The sequence below is a fragment of the Chroicocephalus ridibundus genome, chromosome 20, assembly GCF_963924245.1.
Source record: "Chroicocephalus ridibundus chromosome 20, bChrRid1.1, whole genome shotgun sequence".
Classification (NCBI taxonomy): Eukaryota; Metazoa; Chordata; class Aves; order Charadriiformes; family Laridae; genus Chroicocephalus; species Chroicocephalus ridibundus.
This window is the reverse complement of record NC_086303.1, coordinates 3,690,435-3,706,473: the sequence shown is the minus strand read 5'-3', so window position 1 is coordinate 3,706,473 and position 16,039 is coordinate 3,690,435. Positions and strand designations below refer to the sequence as shown.

The following is a 16,039-nucleotide window of genomic DNA, read 5'->3' as shown; positions in this document are numbered from 1 at the left end:
CTGATGTCCTCCGGTGGCTTTTCAGGTGAGTTCCTCAGCAAGTGGAGTGGTTCTTACTGGGGTGCCTTTACCCTTGGCACGATGGTCCACACGAACTTGCCACAGCAGAATCCTCTGCGGGAGCACGTTTTTTTCCATCCAGCAGCAGAGGAGTTGCCGGCTGCAAAGTCCAGAAGGGATGGAGCTCCCCGCTTCTGCTGGGAATGGTGCTCAGTTCTCCCCTGACAACACCTGCGTCGGGGAGTAACGAGGACGGGGACGCAGCAGGAGTAAATCACAAAATGAGCAGCTACGAGTTGCTGTAAAGGCAAGGCTCACAGTCTGAACAAGCTCCAGATTGCCAGAATTTTGCTGTCTTTATGGGTCTGCCTTTCCCTCACTCGTGTGTGCCAGCGGCTAAAAATGACTCATTTTTTTCTTAGAAAGCTGCCTTGGCAAAGCCTTGCTGCTTGGTGCTTTGATGGTGGGATTGCTTTATTTTTAAGGAAATGCAGCCGAGCCGTGGTCGCGGCCTGTGTTGTCATTGTTTAGCTGCGGATTTTTGCAAGAAGATCGCAGGGAAAAAAGGGCTGTGAAACGTCTTGTGCTGCCCTGGAGTGCAAAGCGGGTGTCACACGAGCCACCGAGACCTCATCCAGTTTCAGCATTCTGACCTTTGGTCCAGGTTCTGCAGAGTAAGTGTAGAACAACCCCAACCTAAATCCTGGGTGTAAATCCCCCCAGAGGAGCACAATCAGCACATGGTAAAGGCCAGGGTGCTTCCCGTGGCTATTCTGGTGACCACGTTGTTGGGCAGAGCCACAGTTCAAGCAAAGCTGAGGGCATCTTTGGGGAGAGGGAGCTCTGAGTTAGAAATGCGACTCGTATAAAAAGACAGGGTTATGGTTTGGTCTCCTTCGATGACCGGTGTAAGTGGAAAACTGAATTTATTGCTTGCTTTGTGCTGAATCAGGTCTTCTAACCATAACAGAAGAGGTTCCTGCTTTAGAACACAGATCTGTCCGAGGGCATTGAATTACTGCAGCATTCCCCGCAGCCATCTGATGGTAGGGGTATGTCTGAATGGTATATTGAGTGCAGACGTGAAATTGCTCCGCCGGAGCTCCTGATATCTGGACGGACTCCAGCTTTGATCCAGAAAGCCGTGCGACTGCCAGGAAAGCAGAGCTCAACTTCACCCGTGTCACAACGGTCACGTCTGCTGGAAGGAGCTCACCTCGCCCCGTGCTCGAACGGATAGACGGACCCGTCTTCTCTTGAACCCACCCAAACCACCACCATTCAGGGCGATCGTTCAGGGAAAGTCGGGGAGATCTGGGAATAAGGAATAAATTGGAGAAGGATCCGCATCTCTGGCTGCCAATTCACAGAATGGAAGAAAAACAGCGGCTTAGCAAACTGTTTGCTGCAAGCTATTGTCACGGCGGCGCTCCTGCTGTCGGAGGTGCCGGTGCCAGTTCATGTCAATCACGGGGGTTTATTGCTGCACGTGTTCCCCTTTCAGCCGGGAGATCAAAGTCTGCTTCCTTCAATTCGTCTGCGCCAACGCCGCCAGGTCCCATGTGGAATCCCAGATATCAGCGATAGAAACGACGCGTGAGATGAATGGATGGGAACAAGCCCCTGGGAGGACGCGTGGCCCTGACATTGCAACGACAGCGTGCTGAATCTTAGCCAGGGGCTGCGAATCTTCAAACACACGCCAAATGAAGGCAAACCTGTCGGGGAGCGGAGGATTTCTATTGAAAAAATTAAGACGATAAAAAAAAAAGAAGTGTGATTTCCCAGCTCCTGCCCACTCTCATTTCATAGCCTGGAAATTAGCTAGAAAAACATTTATTTCCGCAAAGTTCAGGGTGGTTCAGAGTTTGACCCAGTTTTAGGGATAAGGTACTTGTCTCAAATACCAGATCAAGGTTTAGATTGCTACCAGATCTTGGGTTCTGGTTTAGGGTCAATTCTATTTGAATGGCCAAAGGCAAATACTTCAATAATATTGTGGCCTTAATTTTTATAATTTTTTTTGGGTAATTTAATTAGGAGCTTGATCTGGTTTTGGGGCAGGACACAAAGTGGATTACAGGAGCAGCTGGCTCTTTAATTAGGGCCATTTATCTTGTGTTAAAATTTAACCTTTACTTGCCCAGGGAGCGGGTGACGCAAGGGACAGAGCTCGGCAGCCGGGGTTTGGGTGCAGTGTCAGGTCAGCCAGCTGTGTGGAAACTGTGAAAATTGTGGGACCGGGAATGTTCTCCTCGGACTCGAATCTCACTGCAGCGATCCCAAAGTACCAACTGGCAACTGTGTCATACGGCTATTTATAGAGACCGGCTATTTATAGAGACCGGGAACCGGAGGGTAAATATTTATTTAAATTCCGATGCTTAATCTGCTACTGGCTCATTGTGTGGAAAGCCTGAGCCCCCCATTCCTTCTACAGCAATTTATAACCGGAGCCTTCAGCTCCTCTCCTTCTCCCGTACACATTCCCCAGGATTAATTCTGCAGAAAACGGGCACGGCCTGGGTTCAGACCCTCCGGCACCGTCTGGTCCCAGAGCATCCCGCCCTCCACCTCTCCCCCCTCGCTTTCACCGACTGCAGATCCAGGCACCCGGGCTGCGTGACGGGTAACGGCACGAAGCCGTCACTGCTCCGGTGGAACGACAGACGCGTTTGCCATGACGTGGGACGGGACAGAGCCGCGGCTGAGAGCTGTGGAGTCACTTGGATTCGTCGCAGAGCTGGCTGAGCGATGACAGCCGCGCTGCTCTGCAGGCTGGCAAGGCAGAGCCACCCCTGTTGTAAAGCCACCCCCGTTGTAAAGCCACCCCTGTTACACCGCAGAGTCCTACAGTAACCACAAACCCTGCGCTGCCCGTCCCCTCCTTTCCTCAGCCAGAACAGCAGCAGTATGTCGAGGGTGGGGACAGGGGAACTGGAAAGATGCTCCACGTCCATCAGCAAGGACCCATGGAGACAACATCTCCCCTGCCCCACCACAACCAGTGACCAAGAGACTGGGGCTCCAAGGGGGTGTTCCCCCAGCCCCAAAAGCGAGAGCTGCGGTGACCAGTGATGGAGGTGGGACGGCATCAGCAGAAGCAGCTGCAGGCGGGGGTGGCTTGGGGGCCATTAGCACAGGTGGGGTTTGTCCCTGCCTATTAGTGAGACAAGCTCATTAACAAGGCACCCAGTCCCAGCTGTCACACCCCAGGCAGTGGTATTAAAGCAGCCTGTCCCTCACCATCACCTGCTGCTTTACCCATTACAGACGCGGCTGGAGCCCTGCAGCATCAGTAGGAATGGTTGGGGGAAGCCGGTATCCAGACTGGTCCTGCGGGGGTGAGAAGCCAGGTAAGCAGCGGGGTTTGTCTCTGAGCAAAGGCGAGCAGCGCTGGAAAGGGAGGGCAGCTTGGTATAAGGTTGTGTCCTGTCTTGGTGTGTGGAAAAAAAAAGCGCAGCTGAAAGTGCTGTAGCCTGGGGATCTGGGCCGGCGTTTGGGAGCGGCAGCCCAGGGCGCCGGCTGTTGCAGGAGCCCGTTTCCCGTCTTTTTGCCACCCCTGGCTCTGGTTAGCAACGTGAGCTCTCTGTGCAGTCAGCCGGAGCTGCTGGCTAGCAGGAGGTGCTCTGTCATCCCAGAGCATCTCCCCATCTTGTACACGTAGGGTGTTTCTGATAAGAACACGCGTTTCCCTTTCGTTTGCTGGAGTGTTTTATGGCAGCTGAAAACCCTGTTACACTCCTCTGTAATGGATTTTTTTTCCTTTGCAATTTCCTATCCTTATCGTTTCCTGCTAGGGAGGTGCAGACACATCAGAGATAAGATCCTTAACTCCGGGCAGGTTGAACAGCTGATCAGACAGCAGATTACCGCCGCCGCTCTTCTTCAGCCCTGCGGTGTTTGCTAAGGCGCTATTTCTCAGGCATGGCAAAGCAAGCTTCTGCTGTGGATTTCTCTCCTATTTTCTAGCTCTTCAGGCTAGAAAAAGTGCAAGAAGGCCTGATATCCTTAAACTAATGGGGCAACTGAGACCAAACAGCTTGTGCAAGTTTGTGCAGGGGAACTTATAATGCACCCAAGAGAAACCCAAAGCACCCCACCAAGGAGTACAGCTTCTGGAAGAAAACCCTCAACACAGCCAGGAAAGGAGTTTGCATTGCAAGTACCATTTTTTATTTTCATATACATATATTTTACATCATTTTAAAACAGAATATTTGTGAAAGAAATGGGGTTGGTTGTTTTTTTTAGGTAAAAGCAACTCTTTGCCTGCACTGGGGAAAAGCTGGTCTGCAGACAAGGCTTGTTCCCCATCTCCCTGCTGGGACCACCTGTGGTCTTCCTCTCCTCCTCCCCCTGGAAAGAAAAGGCGTTTGCCAGTCCCTCCCCTCCAGAGTCAGTGCAAAGCATGCTCTATTGCTCCATCATGTACCCCATCCCCTTCCTGCAGTGCTGGGAGAGACTGGGGCTTCCTGGAGGGATGGGGAAAGGAGCTGGGGAAGGAGCCGTGTGAAACTCCGTGTGCCTTGATACTGGGCAAAAAGGCAAGGAAGAACCAGAATGGACAGTGATAGTGTGGCTTCAAGTATACATGTAAAACCCATCACACAGAGCTTCACAGAAGGCTGCCACCAGTCTGACCATGAAGGGACTGGTCTCTCTGGGGAGCGCTGGCCCCTGCCAGCCCGGACCCTGCGGTGCTTGAGGTTCGGCAGGGATGGCTGGGGCATTGGCTCGCAGCATGAGGAACGGCGAGAAGGGAGAGGTGCCTCTGACAAGCGAACCGATAGCTCAGGCAGATTCCTCCATCCAGAAGGAAAGGGCTGGGAGAGGGTAGCAGTAAAAACTGCTCTCAAAGAGGCTCAGTAAATGAGACTCGGCCTTCAGCCTCTCACCCCTCTTTTATGTACCCGTTATAACCTTCTGAATGAAATTCCTCTGCCCGCTCTCCCAAACACGCGTGCTTCTGCTTGAACCAAGAGTTTTCTGCCTGGACTACTCCATGTGCTACGTTCCCTTCACACCTCTCCTGGGGCAGCCTCTTGCGCAAGGAAATCCTCACCAAAAGGAACCCCTCTCTCCTCTCTGCACCCCTTGGTATGTTGGGAGCCAGCGGAGAGGCACAAGGAACCACGGAGCAGAGCTCGTGGCCTCGAGCGGGGCTGCAATTAGCCCTAACGTACATCCACGTAGGGTTCCTCCAGCCCAGGGGACTGGCACCAGTACCTGGACAGCCTGCACCCCTCTCTGCTACTTCTGGGTGCATCTCGGCTTTCATTGAGCACCGCGATGCTGAAACCACCCCATCTGTTGACCTTGGGGTTGGATGGAGAAGGGAAATAGCACAAGCCTTTCCTTGGTTCCTCTCCCTCCTCCGTCTAGGGGAGAGCGGGCCAGGCAGGCGCTGGCACCAGTGGGTGCAGCTAAGCTGTGAGCACCAGAGCGAGCCGATCCCCCCTCTGATGCGAGAAAAACGGCACGCTTGCCCAGCAGCTCTCCACCAAACCCCGCAGTGATTTTTAGGTAGCCTTGCTTTGAGTGGGGGTGAGCCTTTCCTTCCAACCCAAATGATTCAGTGAACAATCCTCTCTTTGTGACCAGCCTTCTCCTCAACTTCTGCCTTCGTTTTCCCATTGAGGGCTTCCCACCTCTCTTTCCCTTAGCAGGGGAAGAAGCCCAAGCCCTGGGGGCTGTCATCCCCGGTAGCACCATGGTGGCTAGGAAGGTAGCAGCAGGGAGGACCTGCTGTTCAGTGCATCAGATGGGCTTGCTTTTGTACAAGCTCCAATATGGGACTGGGTTGGTGGTTAAACAAAGTTCACTCTGATTTTAAAAAAAAGTTGTAGTTGCTCAGGGTTTTATCCCTACAGAATAAAGAGGGTGACTTACAGAAATGTACGGGAAGTTTGGGGTTATTCTAAGAATGTAGTTTTCTCTAGAGCTCTTACTTTCTAGAGCAGAGAGGTACTTTTTTTTTTTAAAAAAAAAAAAAAAAAAGGCTCCTGGCACTGCCAGTCCCAGAGCAAAAGCCTTCTGCATATAGTCGAGGTGGCCGGTGGTACCATGTCCAGGCCCCCTGCCCAAACTCTGCCGAGTGGGGCTTCGAGGTAGATACCCGCCGTGGCTCTCCAGAGAGGGGCCACCAACCCTACGAAGAGCATCAGCTCCTGGGGAGGGACAACCCGCCTCACCTTGGTCTGCTCCGAGCAAACCCAGCCCTGCTGTAGCCTGCTCCTGCCCCCACAAAAGCACTCGCGCTTTCCCCAACAGCAGTCCAGTACAAACCAGTGACCAAGCCTTTGCTGTGGGGCAGAGCGCCCGCAGCTCTGGGTGTGCAGACCATGGCTGATGGATACCGAGGTCGCCTGGACAAAGAGGTGGCTTTTCCCCTTCCGTGGGTGCTCAGCCCCTCTCTGCCCCCGGAGCCAGCGCCCCGGTGGCTGTGCCTGCAAGGCTGTTGCCATCCAGTGACAGGACACAGTACTACAGACCAGTCACCCATTCGCCCTCCCAGTTCAAGCTTTTTTCCACGTAGAAACCAGTACCAGGAAGGCTGAGAGAGGCCAGAGCAGAGCGAGACCATATCCTGAGACAATCCTTCCCGCGAATCCCCTGAGAAAACAGACAAAATGGAAACTTTCCTTTGCTACAGCACCTATTTTAAAAGTTCCCTTCTCTGTCCTGGTATCACAGATTTTACTAAGGCTTGATCGTCTACCGTAAAGCTGAAAAATGTTCTTTAGTTAAAGTCTGCTGGCCTTACAGCTGAATTTGGTTTGCAAGGTGAAACACCTCGTCTGGAAGATGAGAATAAATTACGAGCAGCATGGCTTTTTCTACAAGCAAAAGTTCTCTCTAATCGGTTAGAGTTCTTGGAGTGTGTTGGTGAAGTAGTGGATAAAAGCTGATGTACTGTTTTCTTTCCATGGCCCTCTGGAAAAAGTCCTGCTGGAGACACGAGCAAGCCAGACAACGAGCCTAGAGGAGAGTGACGTGTCAATAATGTGGCCGATTAAGAGAAAAGGAAAAGAACAATGAGTAGTTCATTTTCGTCGTGGCAAAAAGGCTCCATCTGGTGGTGTTTTCACCCAGAAAAGAAGGTAAGGCATGGGGCTGGGAAACTGCGGACGTTACTAAATTGGTTAGACTGGTTCACATGGGAGAAGAGTCTTGAGATGTCAAGACAGCGAACAGGCGGCACGATGGTAAGTGAAGTTGCGTGTGGATAAATGCAAAGAAATACACCTGTAAGGGGACAAATGACCTCAGGTGGGCATTCAGCTGCTCAAAGAGTCAGCACGGCCACAACACCTGGCACTTTGTGCCCCTTGGCACAGATAAAACAAGTAAAGCAACCAAACCAGAGCTATATAGAAGAGGAATATTACAGCAAATATTTTAATGCTTTTCTATTAAGCACAGCCCAGGGCACTCCACCAGGGAAAGGGATACTGCAGCAACAGTCAGGGTCAAAATGATAAGCACAGGAAGACCCTGCTGTGGAAATAAGCTGAAAGGTTTGCTATTATGTTAGGAGACGCAGGAACAGGAGGGACACAAGTGTTATAAAAATTACGGCTGGTCCTGCTAAGCCTCTGCAGCTGCAAGGAGAAAGGATGTAAGGTGTCCTGTCTCTGAGCTGGGACAGGACGTGTAGTATCGAGCTTAAACTGCAGCAAGGGATAGGCACTGAGGGGAACAAGTCTCTACGAAGGTAAAATTAAGCTAGGAATCGGTGATAGGGGGAGGCAACACTGGAGGATTTTAAAAACAGGTTAGGCAGATGGCTGTGGGGAATGCCTTTGTCGCAGAGGGGCAGATGGGCTGCTCTCAAGACCTCTGACCCTCCGGGGGCTGTGCCGGTGGTGGCTGCAGGGGGTGACACCAGGCAGGGCTGCGGGCGAGCTGGGCTCTGCCCCGCTTTAGCGATCCCCGTCCCACAGAGACGAGTCAGAGCACTGTCAGTTGTCACCCAGCCCAATACCAGGGGAGTTCCCTGCTCCAGCCATGGTGGAAGGACCCCAGGGGGCAGGAGGGCTCAGCTTCTTGCTGTTCCCATTGTCCCAGGCTCCAGCCCAGAAGGGCTCTCTCTGTGTTAGGAGAGGAGCCCAGACATAGGACCACCACTCATTCCCAACCTCCGAGGTCCCTCTGGCTCCCTCCCTGAGCTGGCTGACCTGAGACGGGTGATGCTGGAGTAGGGTGAGTTTGGCTCAGACAGGGCCAGTCACAGTTTCAAGCCTTACAGAGTGACCTGGAGTAAAAAGCTAAACCCTGCGGTCCACGCTGGGACTCTCCCCCTGTTTTGCAAAAGTCAGAAAGATTGGGGATGGGAGAGTGCAGCCTGCTTCCCTCCCTCCCTCCCTCCCTCCCCCACGATCATGCTCAAGTCATGAACGGAACAAGGTGAAGTCACTTCCCAAAGACACCGTGCCCAGAAGAGTTTGTCCCCTGCTGTCCCGGCAGCTCTAAACCACTGCAGCCCTGGGCTTCTCCAGGGCACCATCCTGCCCAGCTGAGCCCAGGAGGCAAAGGGCTGTTGCAGGGATGGGATGCAACTCCAGTGCCTGCCACTGAGAGCAAGGGAGACCAACTGGTCTCACCTGGGCTGCTCCTTTGCCAGCATCCAAGTCTGATCAACGGAAGCCCCAGCAAAACCGGGGAGAGGGCAGGCAGGCTGCCCACGCCGACCTCTGCTCGCCCCACAGCTTTTTATTGTTTGGAAAGCTGCTGGTGCTCCCGAGGTCTGCCGGCACGCAGGCTTTGAGCTGACGGAGGGCTGTGAGGCTGCACCCCAGCACCCGCATCAGCCCCGGGAGAGCTGCAGGTCCCCAGGTTTGGGCTGCGGCAGGGAAAAGCCGCCCGCCAGCGCTGCCAGGTGTCACCATCCACGGCCAGGTGACAGATAGTCAGCATGTTTCTTTCAAAAGGAGTAAGGATGCTTGTTAAAAGGGAAGAGAAGGCTCAGGAGCAGAGGGGAGGTGAAAGCAAGCCCCACATGGGCTTTCTGACGCTGGCTTGTCCCCTCAGTGACTTACAAACAATCGCAGCAACCAAGGCTGCAATCCCTCCCTCAAACGCAGGCACGGCCTGGGCTAGAGCCGTTAGCAAATGGGGAGCTCTGCACTTGCCCCAGGGAGGGACAAGACACACACACACACACACACGCACACGCGTTATTACAACAACGCATTTGTTCCTCCAGACTCTTGACTCCAGAGGAGCCTGTTCTCCTGCCTCACTGCTGCATGCCAGGGCTGTCACAGCAGCGTCTGTCCTCAGCAGCTAAGCAAGGCATAAAACAGGCAAAGTTGAACCTTCCAACCCCTCCCACCCCCAACTGCTTCTCTCCATAGCCCCTGGTGGTGTCTCCATAGACGGCAGAGTGGTACCTCCGTAGCGGGAGGGTCACAGGTCCAAGCTGCTCTCTCTCTCGGAGGTTCCTTGAATCCCCCCTCTCTTGGGAGACGTCAATGCACAGCAGAGATTTGAGAGAGAGCTTGGCCGGACCCCCCCAGCCTCTGCCCCCATGTCAGTCAGGGCCTGAAGAAGCGTCGTACCACTAAATGCCCAACCATGACCAGGACCACCACCACCAGCATGTACTTCATGTAAACATTGTCCAGATCGAGTGCAGCCACCTAACGGGAAACAGAGAATAACCAGAGCACGTTAGATCTGCCTGGGCCGGGCTGCTGCTCTGCCTGCAGCTGGGTGGCCCCACCAGCCTCAGCAGTGCCATTGTCCCCAGGCTGCACCTTCCACTGGTTGGAGCACATCTGCCTCCCCTCACCCCCAAATCCCCCCGGGATGGCCCCGCGCTCCCGCTGGCTCACCCATCCTCCCTGCTGGGCGATCCACTGGGCGATGCGGTTCCGGAGCATGAACTCGGCGACGTAGCGAGCGATGCGGCGGAGGAAACCCGGGATGCCGTGCTGGTAGACGTAGATGGCCATGCGGTAGCCAAAGCCCAGCAGTGCAATCACCCGGCCCCAGTTAATGCCGCTCTCGAACAAGCTGCAACGAAGCCGATGGTCTGGTCAAATCACTGCATGGCAGAGACTTCCCTAGTCTCTGCATCCATGGGCTCCCGAGGAGAGCAGGGCTGGGGATGCTGCACTGGTCCTCCACATTAGGTGCCCGGAGGTCCTGTGCTTTCATGGACGAGGTTATTGAACAAGGTAAGGTGGAATTGGTGGTGGTTGAAGCCATCAGGCTGTAGCAAGCTCTATGTGTGCTGCCAGGAGCAAGAACTACCACCCACCTGTCCCAAAGCATCCCTTGCTTGTGCTTGGAGGTAAGGAACTTTAAATGTAGCTAAGGATAAAGCATGTTGGAACAAGATTTTGCCTTTTCCTGCATAGACAAATGCCTCCAAGACCAAAACCTGATCTGATCTTGCCTTAGACTGATACTCCCAAGGACTGAGGGGGCTCCAAAATGTGCCTGGTCGATGCCTACTGCTCCCCGTCCAGGTTTTGGTTGCTGTGGGCATAAACTGCATCACTGTCTGCAGGTTTGCCACTGATTTATCTAGACTGGCTTTTGAAGATGGGTTTTTTTCTGGTTTCCAGCAGAGCAAGTAAAAAGGAGAAAAAAAAAAAGGAAAAAATTAAAAGAGTAGACTCAGGCCATGCGTTTTAATCTTGTGCCCTGTTCCTGGCGGTCCCTGTGTGCCCAGCCAGAAGGAACTGTCTTCTCCGTAGAACCTTGACGTGGAGCTGCCACCATGCGGGTGGCAGAGGGAGAGGGAAGTTAGAGCCCAAGAAGGAACAACAGAGAAACAGGTAGCACGAAGAGAGGGACAGAGGTTAATTTACCTGTTTGCGGCGCGTTAACCGCCTCAGGCTGGCAAAGTGGTGAAAACAGCGCAGCGTGGCTTCCCAAGGAGAGGGGAGCAGGAAGAGGACAGAAGAGAAGCAGTTAGACAACAAACACCGAGTGAAGGGTGCCTGGGGACAGATGGGGCTGTGCTGGAGCCAGGCACGGTTGGAGGATCAGTGGGAGCCTGGGAATCCCAGCTTCTCTCCTGGCCCTGCCAGAGCTCTTCTGCATGACCCTGGGCATAATGTCTTGGTTTTCCTACAGACAGAGAGGGGTGAGGACTGAACCCCTTGATGGCCACCTCGATCCAAGCCTGTCCCTCAGGGCAGTCCACGCGTTTGCCTTCGCTCTTCACCCTGTTGCTGTGTTTTGAGTTGGCCGTGCATCACCTGCAGGCTCCGCGAGCCCGTGGAGCATCCCCCATCCTGCATTAGTCCCATCCTGTTCCTCATGGATCACACCAAGGGCAGCGAGTACTTGCCCTTCCCCACAGCCTGCAGCTGCGTTTGCTTTGTGCCTCTGAAAGCCTGACTCAGGGGGACTTCCCAGCTACTAAGCAAGCAGCAGTGGGACCAGCGGCAGGTCTGCCTTGGTCCAGGGCTCGTCGGACCCCTGGAAGGGGGCTGGGACATTCGCGTGGCTTCCCAGGCATGTCCCCCAGACTTTCTGACCCCGGTCAGCTCATGCAAGGACCGTGAGATGATCGTCAGGTGAAGACTGTCCAGACAGTGTGCAGGAAGAAGAGCAGACAGGCAGAAAACACAGGAACCGTCACGGTGAGCTTGTTGGGAGCTCAACCCAGGGACGGTGGGTGAAGGTTGGATGGACAGGGTCTGTGTGCTGGGGCACAGCCGTGGAGACAGCTGCTCCGGAGTGGGGGCAAGGGTTTAACCAACTGCGTTGCACCCCATCTGACCTGTCCTTCCCTGGTCTTCTGCAGGAGAAGGCATCCAGCCCATGCTGAGGGAGCCGGTGGCCTTACCTGGAGGCTATTTTGGTGAAGTACTCATAGGCGTTCTCCTTGGTGGGCTGCAAGGATTTCAGCATGTAGCGAAACTCGGCGTCGTACCGCTCGTTAATGTCATCACCGATGATGGCCAGGCGCCTTCCCACCCGGCTCCCAGTGCTGCTGAGAGGGAAGACGGCGTTATGGACAGGTCAGCAGGACCGAGGGGTGGGTCTGTAATGGAGCCTGGCTCGGGATGGGGTTGAGGGAGGTGCATACAGTTGGCTATCAGAGTTTTACCTGCCCAGATGCTGCTCAATCTCCACTATCTCTGGGTCCATGGGCACTTCGTCCCCTCTCTCCTCTCTCTCCTGTTGGTAGCGGTAGAAGGCATAGCTCCGAAACACCTCTTCTGTCTCCTCCACCACCTGGTCTTCTGTGAGAGGCAAGAGGAAGAAAAGTCAAGGGAGCAGCTCGTCTTCCCCCTTTCCCAAGTTGGAAAGAGACCATCCTTCGTTTTCAGCCCAAATTTGTGCTGTATTAACACTGTCCTTTTGCAGTAAAGCAAAAAGAATCCAACAAAAATTAGTTAATTTTGAAGCCAGGCTTTGTTCCTGGGGGCACAGGCTCACCTTCTGAATCCCTTTCTGGCAAGAGACAGCTACAGGACTGTCACAACACAAACCAGATGTTCAAGCGCCTGCGCTTGGCAGCGCGCTCTGCGTACCAGCCCCTCTCCCTGCGGGCATCGCTCAGCACAAACGAGTTCAGGAATCTCAGATCCAAACCCAAACTGGAGGCAAAGCTCCGTCTAGCGCTGCCCATCAACCCTCAGCAAACAACCTTGGTTTTCAGTCTCATCGCCGGCCGTGCCCTCGCATGGCATTGGCAATGACGTGGTGAACAAAAGTTAAATTGGTCATTTTAGTATAATTCCTTGTTGATTCAATCGCACATTGCTGGTCTCACGTACACCCGTCAGCCCGGCAACGGCAGGGCAGGGTTTGCAGCTTCTGCACGGGCTGCTGGCAGGAAGACAAAGGAGAAGAGCTTTTGAATAACTCATAAACCGTAACCCGGATTGGTGACTCCCTGTCCTGCACTTGAAAGCAGACAAACAGCCAGGCGGTAAGTCTGAACTGAACGCCTGCTCCAGCACACCCATTGCCACCGGGTGGGAGCAGACACCTAAATCCCCTGCTCACAAATCCCCATGGAAGCAATAAGCCCATCGCGCGGTGAGCGGGAGGCTGTCGCGGGGGGAAGCTGGGGCTGATTTTGGGTGCCACAACTTCCTTCCCCTGCTCTTGTAAACACGCAGGGCTCGGCACGGCAGGTATTCGGGGTTCAGCAGGGGAACGTGCCCGGGCAGTAACGTCACCCGGCCCCGACAGCGCGCGAAAACCAACCCGGCTCTGGGTGGGCAGGAAGTGAGTCAGGGACAACCAGCGTGACAAGCGTGTCCCTGCTCGGCTCCAGACCTGCGTGCGTGTCCCCCGTCCCCTCGGGGAAGAGCAAGGGGTCTGGACACGGCCAGGACCTGCCCCCTCAGGAGCAGGGAGCCCCCGGCGAGGCGTTTCAGTCCCACGGGTCCCATGGTGACCGATACCTTATCACATGCGCTGCATTGCTCCTGGGGAAAGTACCCAGTCTGTCACGGGATGTCTCTGATTAGAGCACGGTTTCAGCTGGCTTGAAGCAATCTGGGCTAGAGCACCAGTCCCCAGCAGCCCAGCTAAGCCACCCCCGAGGTCCCAGTAACACAGTTCTTTCCAGTTTCTCTTCTAAGGTGAAAAATTTGTAGGGGACAGAAATGGTACGGACAGATCAGGGCCCCTGCCCCTTTGACAGGGTATCACCGTTCAGGGTGGAGCTTCACAGACATGAAACGAGGCGCAAAGCCCAGGTAAATGAGCTACTTGGGGATGTCAGAAGCGCAGGACCCTGCGGACCCATGGCTTTAGGTGATCGTCCTGCAAGGACTGATGGTGACCCACCACAGATCAGCACATCTGCACCAGCAACACTCTCTAGCAGTAACGCAGCTCACTGCAGCCAACCCAGCTAAAACCATTTCCCAGTATATCCACTCCCCATGGTGGTGGATGCTGTTCTCTGGCCACTGGAAATTGCGTTTCCAATGCAGAGATGCTCCAAGAACGTCCCAGGGCAGAGATGTGAGGACCTGGCCTGGTGGCCACAGCTGTCCCGGCAACACTGCTCCGTAAAACCCCGCATCCAAGTCTCCAAAACATGCCACACCACTTGTCACAGCATTTTTCTAGATGGTCACATCGACATGGCCCATGTGCGGCTCCGGGGAGACAGGCCCAGCCCCGGATGGGTGCGGGGAAGGGAGAGGACCTGTCGTGCAGAGACTCGGGTTACACTGAGTTCGGGCTGGGTAAATAAAGGTGAACAACGAGCCCCGGTCGCTGTGTTTTCAGGGGATTGTTTTTTGTTTTGCAGGAACGGGTTTATTTGGCGGTAAACAGATCCCAGCTCATGGAGGAGCCGGGGCAGCCAGCGACCGCGCCACCGAGAGCCAGAAAACGAAACCGACTGACTCACAGTTTCAGTGAGAGGCCGGGTAAACACACCATGAGGAGAAAAGAGGAAATAAGCGTACCAAAAAATTCCCTGGTTTTAATTACCCCAGGCACTATTTTTAGTAACACGAGAGCAGGAGGACATGCATCTTTTTCCCCTCCCTGAGGTGCTAACCCACCTGGACCATCTCTGGGTCTCTCCCACTCAAAGGAAGAGGATCTGGATGAAGATTTGCCTCGTGGACTCCCAGTACCAGCAGCGGAGAGGGGGAGAGCGGTTTGGAGCTCCTCTGGGATCTTTGGGCTCCGTGTGGGATCGTCAGGGCCGTGTTGGGGGGACTCACAAGCTGCTGTGAACCCCCACACTGCAAGGGAGGACCTGCTCCGCTTCTGCTTCGTGGAGCAGCGATGCTGTCGTCCTCGGTCCCCAGGTCACCCTCAGCATCTAGACCAGACCTACCCCAACACCAGCCTCTTGCCTGGATCCACACCGTAGACAACACTGACCGGACCCCAGCCATTCTCAAACACGCAACATCCTCATTTCTCTGCAAGATCCTCGATTCCTCCCTGTTCCCATCTCCCACAGAGCAGCTGCGCTATGGGGAAAAGCTGGCGGGTCTCCCCAAAGTTATCCGTCAGACCTTGTCACAGCTAAAGAGCCCTGCTACAGACCGTAACAATGACAGATGCAACCTGGCAGCATCCCCTTCGAGCTCCGGAGACAGGCGGTAACTACACTGAGAGGTGCATCTGTTTGCACAGAGGGGAAATATCCAGCCTGGAAACAGGCTCCGAAGGGAGAAGGCGGCTCCGGGGAACCAAGAACGGTCTCCGGAGAGTTCTGCCTCGAGGGGAAGCTTAACTTGTGGTAGTTGCAATTCAAGCGTGGGATGAGCAGTATCTGCGATAATGGATTTGGGTTAGGTTCCACTGGTGAAAGCAGCCCCTTGTGAGACCTATGGCCTGTCAACAGCAATCCAGGATCATCAAAGGCTCATCAACCTGACGCTGCGTCGTCCTGGCATCATCCTGCACAGCTTGCACCCAAGGGCAGAGCTCCTAAACGGGGAAAGGGAAAACTGCCATCCCAGCCAAAAGAGGAGCAATATCCTCCAACAGCCTCCCTGCAGAGCTAAGGGGCAAAGGCCCTGGGTTTTAAGACAGAAATTCTTCTGTCAATAAGGGAGATTCTCTGGCCCAGATTCTGGACTGGACTCAAGAAACCTGCTTTAATTCTCATGTTCAATGGTGTCCCACCAACACACCCAGAGCTACAGGCTTGCAGCAGGGGCCGGGGGCTACAGCAAGGTTTTGCGCTGGTATTTTGCTGCCCAAGCTGAGACCTCTCCTGTATTTGCTAATTTACCAAACTGGAAAGGGAGGCTGGTCCCAGTGCTCTGTGCGTGCCCGAGGTGGGTGGGCATCTCAGCTCTGGCAATGCATCTCCCTTTGCCCCCATCAAGCTTTTCATAAAAGATTTTTGGGGCATCCTTTGCAGGCCAGAACAAAGGAGTCATGAGGCAATTCCATACCAGTTATTTCCCAGTACAGCCATCCGAAGGATGACTTTTTTTTTTTTTCTTTTAATAATTGAAGCCACGTATTGATGAGAGATGCTGTTCAACGGGAAGGCCAATACTCTGTGTCTGTGCTGGAGATAGGAAGTGCGTGGGCACCAGACAAGAGAAAAGTATGTTTAGGTGGTTTTGGTTGC

The 16,039-nt window shown here is 54.2% G+C and overlaps 1 protein-coding gene across 4 annotated transcripts in view; it reads right to left on the bottom strand.

Annotated features, from left to right (window-relative positions):
* Nucleotides 1-5,932: 5,932 nt before the first annotated feature.
* BAK1 (BCL2 antagonist/killer 1) overlaps nucleotides 5,933-16,039 on the bottom strand; it is a 16,820-nt gene continuing 6,713 nt past the window's right edge. The window contains exons 3-6 of one of the 4 annotated variants that reach the window (XM_063356528.1): nucleotides 12,074-12,209; nucleotides 11,810-11,953; nucleotides 9,840-10,020; nucleotides 5,933-9,644 (exon numbers count right to left, since the gene is read on the bottom strand). In XM_063356528.1, the coding sequence (XP_063212598.1) occupies nucleotides 9,540-9,644; nucleotides 9,840-10,020; nucleotides 11,810-11,953; nucleotides 12,074-12,209 (566 nt within the window). In that variant the 3' untranslated portion in view covers nucleotides 5,933-9,539. Of the gene's footprint in view, nucleotides 10,021-11,809; nucleotides 11,957-12,073; nucleotides 12,210-16,039 lie in introns of all 4 variants that reach the window. The other 3 variants (XM_063356525.1, XM_063356526.1, XM_063356524.1) reach the window with 3 other exon arrangements.